General features: G+C 48.3%; 1 protein-coding gene across 4 annotated transcripts in view; it reads left to right on the forward strand.

Annotated features, from left to right (window-relative positions):
- The window catches only part of ABAT (4-aminobutyrate aminotransferase), a 97,907-nt gene that overhangs the window by 54,025 nt on the left and 25,825 nt on the right, over nt 1-18,057 (forward strand). For all 4 annotated transcript variants that reach the window (XM_075995091.1, XM_012785273.3, XM_075995092.1 and 1 more), the window contains exons 2-5: nt 8,651-8,764; nt 14,104-14,201; nt 15,527-15,556; nt 17,073-17,190. In XM_075995091.1, coding sequence (XP_075851206.1) covers nt 8,695-8,764; nt 14,104-14,201; nt 15,527-15,556; nt 17,073-17,190 — 316 coding nt within the window. In that variant the 5' untranslated portion in view covers nt 8,651-8,694. The remainder of the gene's footprint in view (nt 1-8,650; nt 8,765-14,103; nt 14,202-15,526; nt 15,557-17,072; nt 17,191-18,057) is intronic.

The following is an 18,057-nucleotide window of genomic DNA, read 5'->3' on the forward strand; positions in this document are numbered from 1 at the left end:
TCCACGACACAAAAAAAAAACATGGAGGCTGGTGCAAGCACCTGGCATTCCATGGAGAGGGCAAGGGAGGGGTCCTCATGGAATTTGGGTCTCTGCATCCTGGAAGGGACAGGGGGACAGAGTTGGGTTTGGGGAAAGGGCCAAGCGTGGGCTGGGGTGGGAATTGCTCAATGCGGGCAGCAGTCGGCCCTGAAGATGAGTGTGTGGCCAGAGGACGAGCCTGCAGGAAGCCGCAGACAGTGCTCACCGTCGGGGTTTCTGCTTCCTGGAGAAGGGCTGTGTGTTGGTCTGAGTTGTCTAAAGTTTCTGGGTAAGGACTAAAGCCACCGACCAGGTAATGTGCCCGGATCGTGGTTCTCAGACCCAGACAGACTTGACTTGGTGCCGAACCAGCTCCACTGTCTCCAGCTGTGTGTCCCTGTGCAAGTGGCACAGCCTCTCTGAGCCTGTTTCCTCCTCTGAGAAAAGTGGGAATAGCGGGCGGTGTTTGCCTCCCAGGACTGGATGGGATGGCATGTGTGAAACCTTGACACAGTAGGCTTTCGTTCATTAAACCAGAGCAGACGCTTACATACACACGTAAATGCAAGATCCTTCGAATTACAGAAGAGTTAAAATATTCGCAAAGGAATGCTGTCAGGCGCACACCACGACTCCAGCCACCAAGAAAGCGTTTCCAAGTCACGAGCTGTGCAGTCCTTGAAGGAGATACAAATGTTTCGTTTGTTAGACGCTGACATATTTGGGTACTTAGCAGTTCCTGGAGCCCTTAAAAGTGGTTTGTTTTCTCTCCGAATGGGAAGTGTGTCTCCCCCGTCCTCCCCCCGAACACGCAGTCCCGTAGGACAGAGAGCAGCACGTGTCCTTGTTTACGGAGGTGTCTCCAGGGCTTAGCACAGGTGCTGAGCAAACATTTGTGGACCTGGGCAAACAGACTTGCAAAGCTGGACCTTGTGTGGCTTTGGCCTGGCGGACACAGGCATCCTTCCTGCGCCAGATTCCATTCTGCCACTCCTCCTTCCTCGCTGGAGCAGAATTCCCAGACTAGCTCATCCTTCTGCAGACGTTTCTCTCCGCATGTCTCCTACCCCCGCCACCAAGGCCCTCTCCTCTGTCTCTCACATTCCGAGGGCTTGAAGTTGAAGCCTTCTCTGTTCCTCTTTCTCTCTCCTCCTTTTCGCAGGCTGGGTGACTACCTGCCTGTGAGCAATGTCCTGCTCGTGCTCACTGCTTCCCTGATGTCACTTCCCCTGATCCTTGCTGACGGGAGCCCGGGCAGGGGTGGGGCATGAGGATGACAGAGGCTGAGGCAGGCCAGCTGCCCTCTCGTGGACCCTGGGCGCGCCGGCTCGTAGCAGAGCCGCTGCGTGAGCAAAGCGTCTTCCCCAGCTCGTCGGGCCGTAGAGGAAATGCCTTCCCTACAAGCTTAGACAGCTCTTCAGGAACAGAAAATGACCTGCAACGAGCCATCCCTCCCACATCCTGTGTACATTCTTCAGTTGGCCCTGACCAACTGAGTGCCGCGTGACCTCATGGATAGGTTTCATTCTGCCTATTTTACAGATGGGGAAACTGAGCCCCCGATGAGTTGACCAACTGCCCAGGGTCATCAAGCTGTAACGCATGGCCCAGCCATGATGTAGACCCAGTTTCGGGCCCATGTCACTCCCTCGACTTCGCCTTCAGCCTTTCTGAAGAGTCGACACTTGCATGTTTCCCAGAACAGCGTTCCTGTCTCCGTATACAGGTCACTGATGATCGTATAAGGCCCCCAGGAAGAGGTTACAGGAATCACGCCTGCAGGGCGGGAGGCAGGGAGGCCCCGGCCCACCCTCGGGGAGCTGGCGGAGGGAAGCCAGATCTGAGATAAAGCCTTCTGTCCCTGCGCCCTCGCCCCGTGAATGGGGCCCTGTTAGCCCCGTCTGTGGCAGCCCAGGCCTCCGGCTTTATGGGTTGCCATGGCGACCCCTGGCCTTGACAACGGAGGTGCAGTTGGCAGAGTGTGTCTTTGTGTCCCATTGAGTCTGCAGAAAAGCCAGCGGCTGGGGCTGCAGGCGGGAAAGGAATGTCCCCAGCGCCTGCCAGCACTCTTTGTCTTGGTCCCAGGGCAGATAGGAGAATGAGAGGGAGCATCTTTGGGGCCCCCAAGAGGTTTGAGGGGGTCCATTTCTAGCCCGGGATGTGTGCAAAGGCTTCATGTTCACAGGATTGGGCAGCAGCTCCGTGGAAAGATGAGTCAGACACCATCTTTCCTAGGACGCCTGTGGCGCGTTTGCTTTCATTCAGTGACTGTTTGCAGCCAGGCGCTGCTCCGGAGCTGGGATACAGCAGGGAGCCAAGTCCCAGGTCTTGGTTCGCCCTCCGCTAGCCCATGAAGTAGGTTCAGTTGATATTATCCCCCATTTTACAGATGAGGAAACTGAGGCCCCCGGAGAGGGTACTGATTGTGCCCAAGGTCACACAGCACTTAAATGACTAGCCAGGGGTGGCTAGTCTGGTGGTGTGATCCTTTCGGAGGATGCAAAGACTGGGGAGATGCTGGGTGGAAGCACGAGACCCCCACAAGCTTCTTTCTCTCTGCATCTCTGGGAAGTTTGCCCCTGCACTTGTAGGGATTTGAGAGTCACACGGACCTGTGGCCATGCGCAGGGCCCACTGCTCACCCCCTATGGCAGTTAAAAGCAGTTCTTAGCCCACCCTCCCCTTCCCCCATCCCCCGCACCCCTCCCCCCCAGGGCCAGGCCAGAGCTGTGAGACTCGGGTTCAGCAGGTCTGCTGGGGCCCTGGCACGACTGTATAGCTCTGGGTGAGTGCCAGCTGCAGCCGAGGCTACGAAGCTCCGGCTTTTAAGCCCCAAAACTTTGGACACGCCTGTCAGACTTCTGACCCGGTTGTACAAAGCCAGTCCTGAAGATGCCTGAAATTACAGATGGAAAGCCCATTTGCATGTCGTAAGTGAGCAACAAACAAATAGCAGCTGGCACTTCGACTACTATTATTCTCCCTCCAGAGCAAACCGGAAGGACTTTTTCTCCTTTCACCTGAATTCCACTCACCTTGATTTAAACATCGAACTCAGCCTCTTTGTCTATTCCACCCACCCCCACCCCCATCCTAATGCACAAGGCAGATAAGAGCAAGGACAGAGAACTAATTGGCATTTTAATTAAGAGCTCCCTATCTGGTGAGACCAGGGGTTTCGACTTGTTTTGACTGAGACATATGGAAGGAGAGAACTTGTCACAGGCCCACCACTGTAGGGCTGAAACAAAAACTACCCTCATTTGCTGTGTACCCTGACAATCTCTATTCTGTTCAGAATATTGATTTAAATTTCTCTTTCAGTTCTGATCTTGTCAAGGAAAAAGTTCCCATCTGATGCTGGCCTTGCTTTGACAGCTGCTAGTCTCTGACCCAAGGAGAGGGTCAGGCTTGAGGTCCCAGCCTTGGGCGGTCAATTCTGTCCAGCTTTTTAAATGGAATAACCTGTTTTGGTTTTATTATCTGTTCCCCAGTTGCCTTTGTTTGTAGCAAATGAGACTTTGAGGGAGGGTGGAGATTGGAAAGGATTCTAGGGAAATAACTTTGTTTAAATTTAAAAGGCAAGTTGATTTCAAGAAAAATGTTAAGTAAACACAAGTAATGTGAAAATTAAGAACTCAAAGGACAGGCCAGGCATGGTGGCTCACACCTGTAATCCTAGCATTCTGGGAGGCCAAGGCAAGAGGATTACTTGAGCTCAGGAGTTGAGACCAACCTGAGCAAGCCCCCCCCCCCCCCCCCCCCCGTCTCTACTAAAATAGAAAAATTAGCTGGCTGTGGTGGCACCTGCCTGTAGCCCCAGCTATTCGGGAGGCTGAGGCAGGAGATTGCTTGAGCCCAGGAGTTTGAGATTGCTGTGAGCTAAGCTAATGCCATGATACTCTAGCTGGGGCAACAGAGCTAGACTCTGTCTCAAAAAAAAAAAAAAAAAAAATAGAACTCAAAGGACAAGTAGCATGCTGTGTTAAGAACTGAGGTTTGGAAAATGCAAAGGGGAAGATTTGGGATTTCAGAGACCAGGAGTGCCAGCAACCAGCCCGCTGTCCTTTCAGATTTGGGGATTTCCCCAATCTCATTGGTCACAACCCCCAGGTCATGCCAGTGCCCCAAAAGTACTCCTGAAACCTGGGATCCTTCATGCCACCCCCTACTTTTGCAGATGTGCAAATCCAAGGTCCAGCAGATTTCTAAAAGCCTGGTGGAAATAACAGGAAGACACTAATGCCACTTTTGAGTGGGAGCAGGCATTGGAAACAGTGTTGTGGCAGATTCTCAGTAAGCTATGAACCTCTAAGATGATTCTCAGAGGCAGGGATACACCAGGACCCGAGCTTTGCTTTCTAAAGCCCAAGGTCAGATGCCAGCTCCACGCACAATGCACATACCTTTACTATCTCTTATGGTGCACGTGACGGACACCACTAGTCCATCACAACTCTTTCCCCGCAGAGCCTGAAAGAGGCCATAAGATCTTTGAGCTCACTGTTACAGGTAATCCACATTGATTAGCACTAGCACATGTAATGTGATATTTATTCCAACACCACACAGAACCCAGAAGATTCGCTTTTCCCTTACGCTGGGTCTGGGTGCTGCTCCTGGCAGAGAGGCAGCATGAGAAAGTCAGTGGAGCAGGTGAGCTCTAGACCTGTCTTTCTGTAACATTAAGCAACAACCGCAGCAGCAGCATCAATCCTTACTCTGGGCCAGGTGCGTTATGCAACTTATCTCATTTAATCCTTGTAAGAAGCTGAGGCAGGAACCATTACTATCCCCCATGTTGCATTGAGGAAACTGAGGCGGGCTACTGGAATGTTAGCCCTGTAAGGAGAAGATACTAATGGCGGTTTTATTCTCCATTCATCCCCAGCATTTACACTTAGTGCCTGGTGCATGACAGGGGCTCCATATTATCTACCGAGTGAACAGATGGAGCAGATAGAGGTTGAGCGACAGCCGTGGGGGCCACAGAGCCCGCAGCCCGCAGGGATTCAAACATGGGTCTGCACTATCCGAGTGTGCCCCGACTCCACACGCCCTGCTCTGCTCCTCTCTCCCCTCACCTTCAAAAGAGGAGAGCCAACTCCGTAACTCTCTTAATTTATTATTATGGAGGTAAACATAACAGAAGTAACCATCAACCATTTTAAGTGACCTATCCGGTGCCTTTTAGCACATTGCGCAGTGTTGTGCGGCCACCACCGCTATCTCGTTCCAGGACTTCAGTCACAGGCGGAACGTCACGGTTCCATTCTGTCTTGCACGGAATTCGTTGTTGACACTGAGCTGGAATATTTTTGTATACATATCTTGCTGGGTTATTTTAAGAAATTATTCACATGATGGGTAAAGCAGCCCAGGCGCATTAAATTCTCCCATTTTCCCCTTCATCGTCCTCTGCCACTAAATTGTGAGCTTCAGTAAGAGAGCAGTGTTTCATCCGACTTAGTCTCTCCTAAGAGAAATGACACCTAAACGCACGGTGCCTTGCCTGTAGCAGGCAACTAATTAACTTTTGTTGATTGAATTAGTGGGCGGGAGGAAAGTGGATGAATGACATTAGCTCTTCTGATGGTGTGAAATACATTGTGTTAGGAATTAATGTCTGGCAGAGATTAGGTTTTGTTATAAGGTCAATTTCAACTGCAGGCCACCAAAATGCCAGCATGCTATATATTCCAATGTGACATTTTGTAATTGAAAGTGTGCGTGTGGGTGTGGCCCTCACTTTCACAGAGTGTTCAGATGCTATTGTTTTGAGTTCTCCTACTAGCATTTTCAAAAACATGTTAAATGGAAATTGAATCCTGTGACGTCTTAGTGTTCCCATTTGAAACAAATGGTTTTATGGGAGAGACAGTAACTGCTCTCTCTACTTAGTTATTGTGTTGCTAAATTAACAGGCTAGCATTGAGTTGAATATGTTGCAATAGATTAAAAAAAGATCCATTGAGTTATTAAGAAAAGAGTTTGGTTTCTCAGTTAATTTATAGTCACGCTTTCTGAGCCCACAGTTTCTCAAAAAAAACTTCCCCTGGTGAAAAGCAATACAATTTATTCTCTGAACTATGTCATTTTATTCAGCAAGCCCAGTATTGGCTACAGCAAGATGTTTTGTTACTAGCTGAATTAATTGATATGTTACAATGAGTAAAGGTATAGTGGCTTTGGGATCGGGTAGCCCCAGGCAAGCCTGTGACAGAGGCCAAATACCATGACCTCTCTGAGCTTCCATGTCCTCATCTCTGGAAGGGGACATACACTCATACTACAGCCACTTCCACCCAGGGGGCAGGGTCTAGAGCAACTTTCTAGAGCAAGCAGGTGCTGGGGTCTAGATCCCCCACCAGGAGAGAGAATTGATTGAAGAAGGATTTGTGGGCTTGGAGGTGTTTATCTTTAGCTATCCAATGGCCCCTGCTCTACCTGCAGAGTTGATTTAGAAGAGACATTGTTACTTCCCATGTACTCCCAAGATTTAGGGGTGATCAGTCTGAAGCTCTAAAACCCTGGTATTAGTATAGCAGCGACTCTGTTTTTGCAAGCAACAGAAAACCAACTCAAGGTAGCACAACCAAGTGAAAAAAGGTAGGGGGTCGTGCAGGGGAGTTTCTGAACCCTGGATCCGCTGCTGCATTGCCATGTCTTTGAGTAGATCATGTCATTTCTTGTTTAATTGTGATTAAAAAAAAAAAAACATAACATAAATTTACCATCTTAACTTTTTTTTTCATACATTGAATCTCAAAGTAGACTTAACCATTTTTAAGTGTGCAGTAGTAGTGTTAACTGTATAACTCTGTTGTGCAGTGGATCTCCAGAACTTTTTCATCTTGCAGTCTGAAACTCTGTACCTTCAACACTCTCATTTTTCTCCTCCCCCTGGCAACCACCATTCCTCTCTCTAAGAGGCTGACTGCTTTAGATACCTCGTATAAGAGCAGTCACACAGTGTTAGACCTTCTGCACCTGGTTCATTTCACTGGGCTTCCTGTGCCCCGGGTTCATCCGCGTTGCAGCATATGACAGGAGCTGCTTCTTTCTAAGGCCAGATAATATTCCCCTGTGTGGCCAAACCACATTTCCCCCCAGTCTTCTGTCAGCGGAGAGCGAGATTGCTCCCACCTCTTGGCTACTGTGAATAATGCTGCAGTGAACACTGGTTAAATCACATCTGAGCCTCAGTGTCCTCATCTGTAAAATGGGGATACTCGTGCCTGCTGTGCGTGTTCTTGCAGTGCATAGAGGGGGCTTCACAAACCACACTCCTGGCACCTCCTACTTGACCCTCAAGGCACTTTCTCCAACCATAATTTTGTCCTTGTTCGTGTTCATTCTTTTCATTGTCTTTGTTCCCCATGGGCACGTCGTGTCCATGCCCGTGGCATTCACCCCTGTTTGTCCAGCCTGAGAAACAGTACTCGGTACGTCGGTGCCCAGCGTGCTGCGGAACAAACGGACAGACTTCTGTGGAGCGTTTGGACTTGTATCGCATGGTGGAGGACTTGGCTAACACCTGGATCTGTGTGGTTTTGAGATGCACCCCTTAACCTCTCTGTGCCTCAGTTTCCTTACCTGTAAAAAGGAGACCACATAGCATTGTTGCGGGAGTTAACGATAAGAGTAATAGATATTAGTAGTACTGTGTATACGGCATGTGGCACACAGGGCTCAGGAAACAGGGGCCACAGAGGAAAAGACACGTGAATGGCTCCATCATTATTGGATGATGCAGCGCTGTTTATGCAAACTAAAAATACACGTGCCAAATAACAAAACAGGTGTTTAGAAGAAAGATCCACAGAGAACGCATTTGGACGGTGGCCTGGGGAGAGGGGACAGGGAGCGGGAGAGGCCGTGGAAAGAAACAAACTGTTGGGTGTGGGTGCTCCAGGCCCACGAGACAAACAGGAGCCAGGGCCCGGGGACTTGAGGGCAAGATGCAGAGGCGGCTTGAGAGGGCGAACACACAAGAGAAATGGCAGCCGAGGGCCCCGCCGCTCTGGGCTTGTGGAAGGTGGCCGTCCCAACTTGCCTGGGACTGTCCTGGCTTCAAAATGGAAAGTGCCACATCCTGGAACCTCGCAGTCCTGAGCAGACAGGGACGCTTGGTGGTGCCTGGGCTCTGTACCCCCAGAGTGGGCCCCTGGCTGCCGTGGACTCCCGACAGCCTAGGGGCTGTATTCCGTGGGAGAACAGAGCGGAGGGACCCCCGCTTCCCACAGCGAGTGGCTGCCAAGAGGTTTGCTGCGAAGTTTCTCCCGTCTGAGTCCTTCCATCCCAGAGAGCACAGACTTGCTCTTGCTTCCAGGGGTCTGAACCCAACTCTGTCCCTTTCTCTGTTTTTTTCCATTTAAATGGGTGTGACAGTCCTCCCTGGGGTGCGGTAAAGGTTACTTGAAAATGCATCTGATTTAAAGTATGTGTTTGCTTATAATATACTCTTTGGTTGAATATACGTTTTTTATTATTATTATTCGGCATAAAAGCCAAGGATTTGAGTTCAAAGAATCTTCTCCGTTAGGTGGGAAATGGTGGCGGAAGGGACGCCCGGCCGGCTGGGGAGTGGGCTTCGCGGGCCTGAGTCTGTGTTTCTGGTCTCTTTCAGGGCGGCAGCGAGGGAGGGGTCCTCGGTGCCTGGAGGAAGGGGTCATGGCCTCCATGCTGCTCGCCCGGCGGCTGGCCTGCCGCTTCCCACACAGCCACCGCCTGCGGGCGCCAGGTAAGCCCCGGGGGACTTGGCAAGAACAGGTGCTGATGGGAGACACAACCCAGACCGGGGATTCCTGGGCTGGAAGAGTCCTTGGGGATAAAGGGACCGACGGCCAGTGCCCCCAGAGCTGTGCCGCTGTCCCCCATAAGACTGTCACCGAGGCCATCCCCTTCCCACTGCCCATCTCTGCCATCTGCTCTTGTCCCTGGCAGACAGGTGTGCAGGGGACAGGGAGCTGATCCGTCCCACAGCCGCTCTGCCAGTGGGTAGGTGGTGGCCTCTGTAGCCAGAAGGGCCAGGCCATGCTCACAGGAACTGTTGGGGAGGACACACAGCTGGAGGCACCGCCAACCCTAAAGGCCAGCTGTGCTTCCCAGGCACAGTCAGGAGGTACTGTCCCAGGAATGCCCCCTCCCTCATCCCCTTACCCCACACCCACTGGCCACCTGCTGGCTCCTTCCTGGGGTCTCAGGTGGGCTCGTTGTTCTGCGCCTCTCAGGCAGCATGGCTAACTGAGCCCTGATCGCATGACCTCAGCAAGACCTGCCCGAGTCCCACAAGGGAGACTCAAGTGAATACCACTTTACAGGTGAGAAAACTGAGTCTCAGAGAAGCAGAGTTATCTGCCCAAGATCAACGCAGCCCCTTGAATGCAAGCCCATCTGGCTCCAAATGCTGAGTTCTTAAGCTCCCTCGCTGTTCCCCCATGTGGCTCTGGGACAGAGAGTGGCTAACAGGAGCCTCCTATCTACGGACACCCCGAGATCGGCCTCCTGCGGAGACATGAGCAGTCCTGGCTCTGGCCTCTGGCCTTTCTAGGCTTAGAAAGACCAATGAGCTGCCAGTGTGTCTCCAGCTCTCTCAGGGCCCCGTAGCTGTCACCGCGGTGTCCCTTTGCTATAGGAAACGTCTGCCTTCTGAAGACAAACTGCTAGCCGTGTCCTTGGCATGCACATCAAATGCTGGTGTTTATGTCCTGGGCGGGATAAAGAGTAGGAGTGTTTTCCCACTCCCAGGCTTTATTTTAAAATAAACATTTTATTTTGGAATAGCTTTAGATTTAGTGAGCAGTTGCAAAGACAGCACAGAGAGACCCACATGGCACTCACCGGTTTCCTCCATTGTTAACATCTTACCGTCACCACAGCGCGTTTGTCGAAACTAAGAAACTGCCCCTGGTTATCATTAACCAAACTCCTGGCTTCTATTCAGATTTCACCAGTTTCCCCCTTGCTGTCTTTTTCTGTCCGGGGATCCATTGTGTTTACTTGTCACGTTTCCCCTGGTCTCTGGACTGTGACAGTTTCTCAGTCGTATTCTTCTTGACCTTGATAGTGTTGAGGAGATGGGAGCAAACAGCTTTGGAGGTTCTGTTTTTGTTTTGCTCATGAGAGAAGCATACCGGTGTTAACTCGTAATTAGGTTAAAATAAACCAGAACTGGAAAGATGCAAGAACGGTGAGTCCCGGGTTGGAGAGAGCCCTCGGCACGGGAGAGGCCTGCGTTCCACAGCGAATGCTGTTGCGCGCCCGTCACCTGCCCCACGCCGTGCTGGGTGCCACGGAGGGGCCAGTGAAGAAAGAGACGCAGCCCTTGGGGGCAGTGCGCGAGCCTGGGCCACACCTGGCACCATCCTTGGAGGTCATTCTGAAGGACGTCTGCGCCCTCCCAGTAGACAACGTGGAAAGAGCAGTAGATGAAGACTCATACAGTTAGGCTACTGGCTTCACCCCCTGTTGGCCACCTGAGCCTCAGCAAGGGACAGACCATCTCCAGCCTCCGTTTTCTCAGCAGAAAAGTGGAGATAATAAGAGATAATAATAGCACCCTTCCTACTTCACAGATTTCTTGCATCGGAAGTGGAAGCACTTGGTTTATGTTTATGAAGGTGGGAAGTATCCTAACTCACATTTTGCAAGCATGGAAATAGAAGTGCGATGCAAAGAAGAAGAAGAAAGAAAGAAAAGAAAATTGCTAAATCACAGAGTTTCTTTCCTCTCTATTTACTTGGCTGGAGTTGGATCTTTTTTGGCACACTTGTGCCAGATTTAGACAACCATGCAGTGAATTTTTTTTCTTTTCTTTTGGCGTATTGATTTGGCATATCTGGCATAAGCAGCAACAGGAGAATAGCTTAGAAATGATGGTTAAATGCTTACTTTTAACCCATTTAGTCCTGAACACTTTCTGTACCATAAGGCAAAGAAAACTGAGACCCAGAGAAATAAACTAACTTTCCAGAGTCACAGAGCCAGCCACTGGCTGAGCCAGGCATTGGGTGAGGCCAGTCTGGCTGCAGCACCTGCACCAGTGTAGGGGTTATCTGTTGCCACATAACAAACGCCCCCAAACGTAGCAGCTTAAGATGATACATTTGTCTCGCAGTTTCTGGGGATCAGGAAACCAGGGATGGCTCAGCTGGGTCCTCTGGCTCCAGATCTGTCACAAGGGTGCAGTTGAGCTGTTAGCCTGGGCTGCGGTCTCATCTGAAGGCTCAACTAGGGACTGGAGGACTGGCCTCCAAGGTCACTCATGTGGCTGTAGCTGGATTCAGTTCCTTAGGGCTGTTGGCCAGAGGCTACTCTCAGTTCCTTGATGTGTGGGCCCCTTTGCAGGGCAGCTCACAAGTGGCAACTGCTTCTTCAGAGCAGGAGCAGGTACCCAACACGGAAGGCATGTCGTGCTACCACACCCACGTCCTGGGGTGCCTGCACCCTTCGAGTCACAATAAAGCCATTAAACATGACGGACAATGGCCCAAGATAATGTTCCCAATGGCATTGTTCATGCCCTCCCCCGCCCCTCAGTTATAATCTTACATTGGTAAAGAAGGTAAGAGACCGGGAGACTAGAACTAGACATCAAAGTGGTTATCTCTGGGTAGAAAATTAAAAGTGTTTTTTTTTTTCCATGTTGCTTGTTGGTCTCTTCCTCAATGATCATGTTATCAAAAATAAATGGGAAATGGGAGGCCGAGACAGGTAGATCGCTCAAGGTCAGGAGTTCGAAACCAGCCTGAGCAAGAGGGAGACCCTGTCTCTAGTAAAAATGGAAAGAAATTAATTGACCAACTAAAAATATATATACAAAAAAAAAATTAGCCAGGCATGGTGGCACATGCCTGTAGTCCCAGCTACTTGGGAGGCTGAGGCAGCAGGATTGCTTGAGCCTAGGAGATTGAGATTGCTGTGAGCTAGGCTGATGCCACGGCACTCACTCTAGCCTGGGCAACAGAGTGAGACTCTGTCTCAAAATAAATAAATAAGCACTCTGGGAGGCTGAGGCGGGCGGATTGCTCGAGGTCAGGAGTTCAAAACCAGCCTGAGCAAGAGCAAGACCCCGTCTCTACTATAAATAGAAAGAAATTAATTGGCCAACTAATATATATATAAAATTAGCCGGGCATGGTGGCACATGCCTGTAGTCCCAGCTACTCGGGAGGCTGAGGCAGGAGGATTGCTTGAGCCCAGGAGTTTGAGGTTGCTGTGAGCTAGGCTGACGCCACGGCACTCACTCTAGCCTGGTCAACAAGCGAGACTCTGTCTCAAAAAATAAATAAATAAATAAATAAAATAAATGGGAAGGACAGTTGCAGAGGCAGATCAGATTTTTTTCTTTAACAGAAAAGCAGGGCAAACAGCTCCAGTTGGACTTTACATTGACTTCAGCCAGGCTCACTTAAGGAACCTTTGCTGACTAGGAACATGACACTCATTTATTACTCTCAGTGTAAATATCAAGAGGACATTAAAAATGTTTGCTGGCTGCTTTATAGTTTGGAGTTAAAAATAGGCTCTGGATTGGTGTGGCCACGAAGGTTGTGACCATCATGGTTTGCTCACTGTGTCCCGTCTTCTGTGTCAGTGACACACCCTGGCCTTCTGGGTGTGCTATTTTATTCTTGAACGAAAATGCTAGATCATTCCATATTTTTTTTCCTGCATCTCTATTCTTTTGATAGTAATTTGCCTTTAGGGGAAGCGAGGTGTTTTGCTGCAAATGTTCCTTTCAAAGGCCGGCACTAGATGAGATCAAAGATAGCATCAGGCACATTCACAGGATCTAGGTAGAAGTCAGATGGGTAAATTTCTAGTTTAACTAGTTGCTAGCTGTGTGATCTTGGGCAAATGAATTAACCTCCCTGAGCCTCAATGTCTTTTTCTGTAACAAGAGAATGATAACATTTATCTCATGGGGGCTATAAGATTTAAACAAGATAAGCCACATTAATCGCTCAGGATAATTCCTGGTATGTTCACCCTAAGTGCTCAATGCACACTGGACATCTCTCTGCTCGTGTGACTTGATATAAAAGATCTAAGAAAACTGACTGTGTGCAATGGCTCACGTTGTGATCCCAGCACTTTGGGAGGCGAAGTGGGAGGATTGCTTGAGCCCAGGAGTTCAAGATCAGCCTGGGCAACATACCGAGACCCCATCTCTACAAAAAATTATTTTATCTTGGTTCAGTTTGGTGTTTGAGACAGTCTCGCTCTGTCACCTGGGCTAGAGTGCAGTGGCATCATAGTGGCTAACTGCAACCTCAAACTCCTGGGCTCAAGAAATCTTCTGCCTCAGCCTCCCAAGTAGCTAGGACTAAACAGGCATGTGCCACCATGCCCGGCTAATTTTTTTATATATATATATTTTTAGTTCTCCAGCTAATTTCTTTCTATTTCTTAGTAGAGACAGGGTCTCGGTCTTGCTCAGGCTGGTCTTGAACCCCTGAGCTCAAATGATCCACCCACCTCGGCCTCCCAGAGTGCTAGGATTATAGGCGTGGGCCACTGCACCCAGCCTACAACATTTCAATAATTTTTACAAACTTATTTTTCACATGATAACCCCATGGGCATCTTTCCATGTCCATAAATATTCAAAATTTTGATCTCAAAACAGTGGTCGTACAATACTCCACAAAATGGTTGACTGTGTCGTATGCTACTTAGCTACTCGCCAGTGTTAGACATTGTTTCCTCTTCGGTCTTATATAGACACTACTACAGTGAATATTTTTGACCTACATCTTTGTGCACTGCTCCCATTTTTTTCCTGAGATGAATCCTAAATAACAAAATTGCTCAGTAGAAAGGACTAGGAGGTTGGCATCAGCTTATACTCATACCAATAAAACAGGAGCGTGCCTGTTTGCCTGTAACCTCACCAACACTGGGTTTTCCTGGTTTTTAAATCTGCAGTGTCCTTGTAGTGCTCAAGTCTGTCCAGACCAGTGTTCTCGGGTGGTTTGGCTGGGATGGGGTTGAGACCCTGGCACCACCTCTGTTAGGGACAGCAGAATCCTCGTATCTGCCATCACCAGGGGTTGTCACTGTCTCTGTTTCCTGCAGGATCCAGACAGATCAGTCAAGCCGCAGCCAAAGTCGATATTGAGTTTGATTACGATGGGCCTCTGATGAAGACAGAAGTCCCGGGGCCTAGGTCTCAGGTGAGTGGAGGCCCCCTGAGTGGTGCGCTTTGGAAAAGGGAGAAAGGGGCTTAGGAGAGGAGAACACAGCATGTATTGTTAGCTGCTTGCAGAGAGTTCACTACTAGAGATCCGGTATGTTAAAAACTAGGCCGTTCTGCTGTACGGCATCAAAGAAGGGTTCGCAGAGCAGATGTATCAGTTATCTGTTGTCACAATAACGCTGCATAACACACAACCACAAAACCTCAGTTTTGTCATTGCAACTATTTTATAAATCCAGAAATCTTTGTAGTATTGTAAATGATTATATTCACAGTTATTTGGGATCATGTTTTGCTAACAAAAAGGGAGACTTTCCTTCAAGCAAATTTCCATTGTAGGAGTGGATTTTAATTTAACCATAGTAAAATTATGAAATAACTTTTAATATTCATGCCATTAATATTCTGTATTTTTATATGGAAATATAATTACTAAAGCTTATTTTACATTGACTTATTTATGGAGCTGGAATCTTTGTATTATCAAAGTGACTAGTTTCTAATTCCCAGTGTCTGCATAGAATTTTACAAGTGGTTTATGGAATGATTGGATTGTAATTATAAATGGTTCTGTGATATGCAAATTAATATTTTCAGTGTTTTATATTCCTAATGGGGTGTTAAAGTCTTTTTACTTTTCTAAATAGAAAAGAGAACCTATCTTTTTAGGGATACTAAACTCCTTCAGCTTAATTTTTTTGCTAAATATTTATATATATTTTTTTTTTTTGAGTCAGAGTCTCACTCTCTTCCCTGGGCTAGAGTGCCATGGCGTCAGCCTAGCTCACAGCAACCTCAAACTCCTGTGCTTAAGTGATCCTCCTGCCTCACCCTCCCGAGTGGCTGGGACTACAGGCATGCGCCACCATGCCCAGCTAATTTTTTCTATATATTTTTAGTTGGCCAATTAATTTCTTTGTATTTTTAGTAGACACGGGGTCTCGCTCTCGCTCAGGCTGGTTTTGAACTCCTGACCTCGAGCGATCCACCTGCCTCGGCCTCCCGGAGTGCTAGGATTACAGGTGTGAGCCACCACGCCCGGCCAATATTTATATTATTAAGTTCCAGGTATCTAAATATCCAGTCTGTTGTACTGATAATTTACCTGTGTAATGGAATAGTTTCCTGTCAACTATTTATATTAAGTAATTCTTAAAATATGTGCAATATTGTTGACTAATAAACTATTAATTTATTGACAAAAGAGAAAAAATGCCAAGACTTGGGACTACATGAATGATTTTAAACTGTTTGGCAAGAGTGTGCACTTGCTGTTAATGCTTTTGTTCTTCTTGCCGGCAGGAGTTAATGAAACAGCTGAATATGATTCAGGTAAGTGGTGACTCAGTGACATCCTTCTGTTGTTCCTTTATCACAGTTAGCTCAGGGACAGATGCTTCCTCTGTTCTGGCTCTTTAAAAAAAAAATGTAGTTGACTTTTGTTCTAAACCCTTTTTTCTAAATTTCCTCGTGATTTTTTTCTTTGACCCATTGGCGATTTATGTGTTGTTTAATTTTCACATTTTTGTAAATCTCCAAAATTTCTTTCTGTTATTGATTTCTGGGTTCATTCCACTGTGGTTGGCAAACACATTTTGTGTGATTTCAATCCTGTTAAATTTATTGAGCTTTCTTTGATGGGCTAGCACATGGTCCAGCCTAGAGAATGTTCTGTGTTTACTTGAGGAGTGCGTATTCTGCGGCTATGGAATGAGTGTGTGGAGGTTTGTCGGGTCTGATTGCTTGTATAGCGTTGTTCAAGCCTTTGTTTCCTTGCTAATCCCCTGCCTAGTTTTCCAACCCATTGCTGAATGCCAGGTATTGAAGTCTCCAGCTATTATTGCACAACCGTTTTTCTCTCTAACTCTGTCCCTTTTTGCTTCATATAGTTTGGGGCTCTGTTGTTAGGTACAAATACGTTTACAATTGTCCTGCATTCTGGATTGACCCTTTTATCATTATATAACATCTCTCGTTATCACTAGCAGTTTCGTTTTATAGTCTGTTTTTATAGTCTATAGTCTGGTAGTAGTATAAACCTGTCCAGCTTTCTCATGCCTGCTGTGTGCATCACACAGCAACTTTTTCCATCCTTTTATTTTCAACGTGTTTATATTCTTGAATCAAAAGTACGTCTGCTATAAACAGCAGGTAGTTGGTTCTTTTTATCCAGTAGGACAATCTCTGACTTTTGATTGGAATCCATTCTCAGTTAATGTCATTGATATGGTTGTGTTTACACCTGCCATTTTACCTTTTGGTCTCTGTATGTCTTGGGTGTCTTTTGTCCCTCTTTTACTGTTTTTATTTTGCATTAGGTAAATATTTTCTAGTGTAACATTTTTGTTTCTTTAATGATTACTATATATTTTTAGTTTCCTTAGTGGTTGCTCTAAGGCTTACCATATATATTATTTAAAAAAAAATAGGTTTAGGGGGTACAAGTTGAATTCAGTTACATGTACACGTTGTACAGTGGTGGAGTCTGGGCTGTCAGTGTACCCGTCACCAAAGTAGTGTCTGTTGCACCCTGTAGGTAATGACCATATAGCTTAGCTTCTCAGAATCTGCTTCAGATCTGTATCTTGACCTTTTTGTTCTGATATAGAAAACATAGACAGAAAAGTCAGCGAAATATAAAATCACAGCTTGATGGGCTATTACAAAACAAACCACCCGTGTAATTACCCCAGAGCAGGAAGCACAACATCGGCAGCCCCCACGCCCACTCCCACGTGCCCACAGGACGGCAGGACACGGCTTACTTCGCCAATTCAAGCTTCATGTTGAACAGACTGAGAATGCAGGGAGTTGTAGCAAGGCTGAGTCGGTCTCTTCTCTCCCCAAGAACGCAGAGGCTGTGCATTTTTTCTGCAATTATGAAGAGAGCCGAGGCAACTACCTGGTCGATGTGGATGGCAACCGGATGCTGGACCTGTATTCACAGATCTCCTCTGTGCCCATTGGTGAGAGCTGGAAACGCGGCCTTGAGTGTGATCTCTCTCTCTCTCTCTCTCTCTCTCTCTCTCTCTCTCTCTCTCTCATAGTTGTGGCCGTCCCGGCTTTAGATGCTCCTCCCAGACACCTCCTTCAAGGGCAGGGAGAAGAACAAGTAACGTGTGCAGGGTACCTTATGAGGCACATTACACGTCTCCTCTCATTTCCTCCTCCCCAAAACCTTGCAAGACAGTGTGCATTAACATGCCCATTTTGCAGATGAGTAAAGAAAGCTTGGAGAGGCTGAGTAGCTCGCAGAGGAATCGGCCAGGACGTGGCCCCATGTCCGTGCGACCACAGTGCCCACAATTTACGTGTCTTAGGTTGGGTTTCCTGGAAAGGGCCTGAGTCGGGGATTGTTGTGAACGTTGTTTGCAGGGGCAGAGCAGTCTGGAGAAAAGGGAGGAAGGAAACAGCCTAGGGCAGAGGGAAGAAGACAAAAAGGATGAAGTGTCAGCTGGAGACTGTCCACAGCCTGACGGCACAGCGGCTCTGGAGTGTGAGTTGCACCCAGACGTGGTCCCAGACAGAGGGAAAGGGCCCGGCCTTTTGCTGCCCCTGTGCCAGCCGGCCGGCGCCCACCAGCTGCCGGAGGGGAGGACGTGTGTGGTCTCTGAGGCAGAGCGGCTTCCCTTGGTTTTCCCGACGCGAGGCAGCTGCAGCCGCTATCAGCCAACACACTCAGCAACTGGGAGACGGGCGATGACCCGCCCTGCGGAATTGACCTCGTGGGACGCCATGGAGGCAGCAGCCCCCAGCCATGCAGGGCAGAGGGCTCCTGGGCGGGCTGTGGCAGACAGGGCTGACTAGGAAACGCAGGAAGCTGTTATTTGCAG

The sequence above is a fragment of the Microcebus murinus genome, chromosome 19 (assembly GCF_040939455.1).
Source record: "Microcebus murinus isolate Inina chromosome 19, M.murinus_Inina_mat1.0, whole genome shotgun sequence".
In the NCBI taxonomy this organism is placed as follows: domain Eukaryota; kingdom Metazoa; phylum Chordata; class Mammalia; order Primates; family Cheirogaleidae; genus Microcebus; species Microcebus murinus.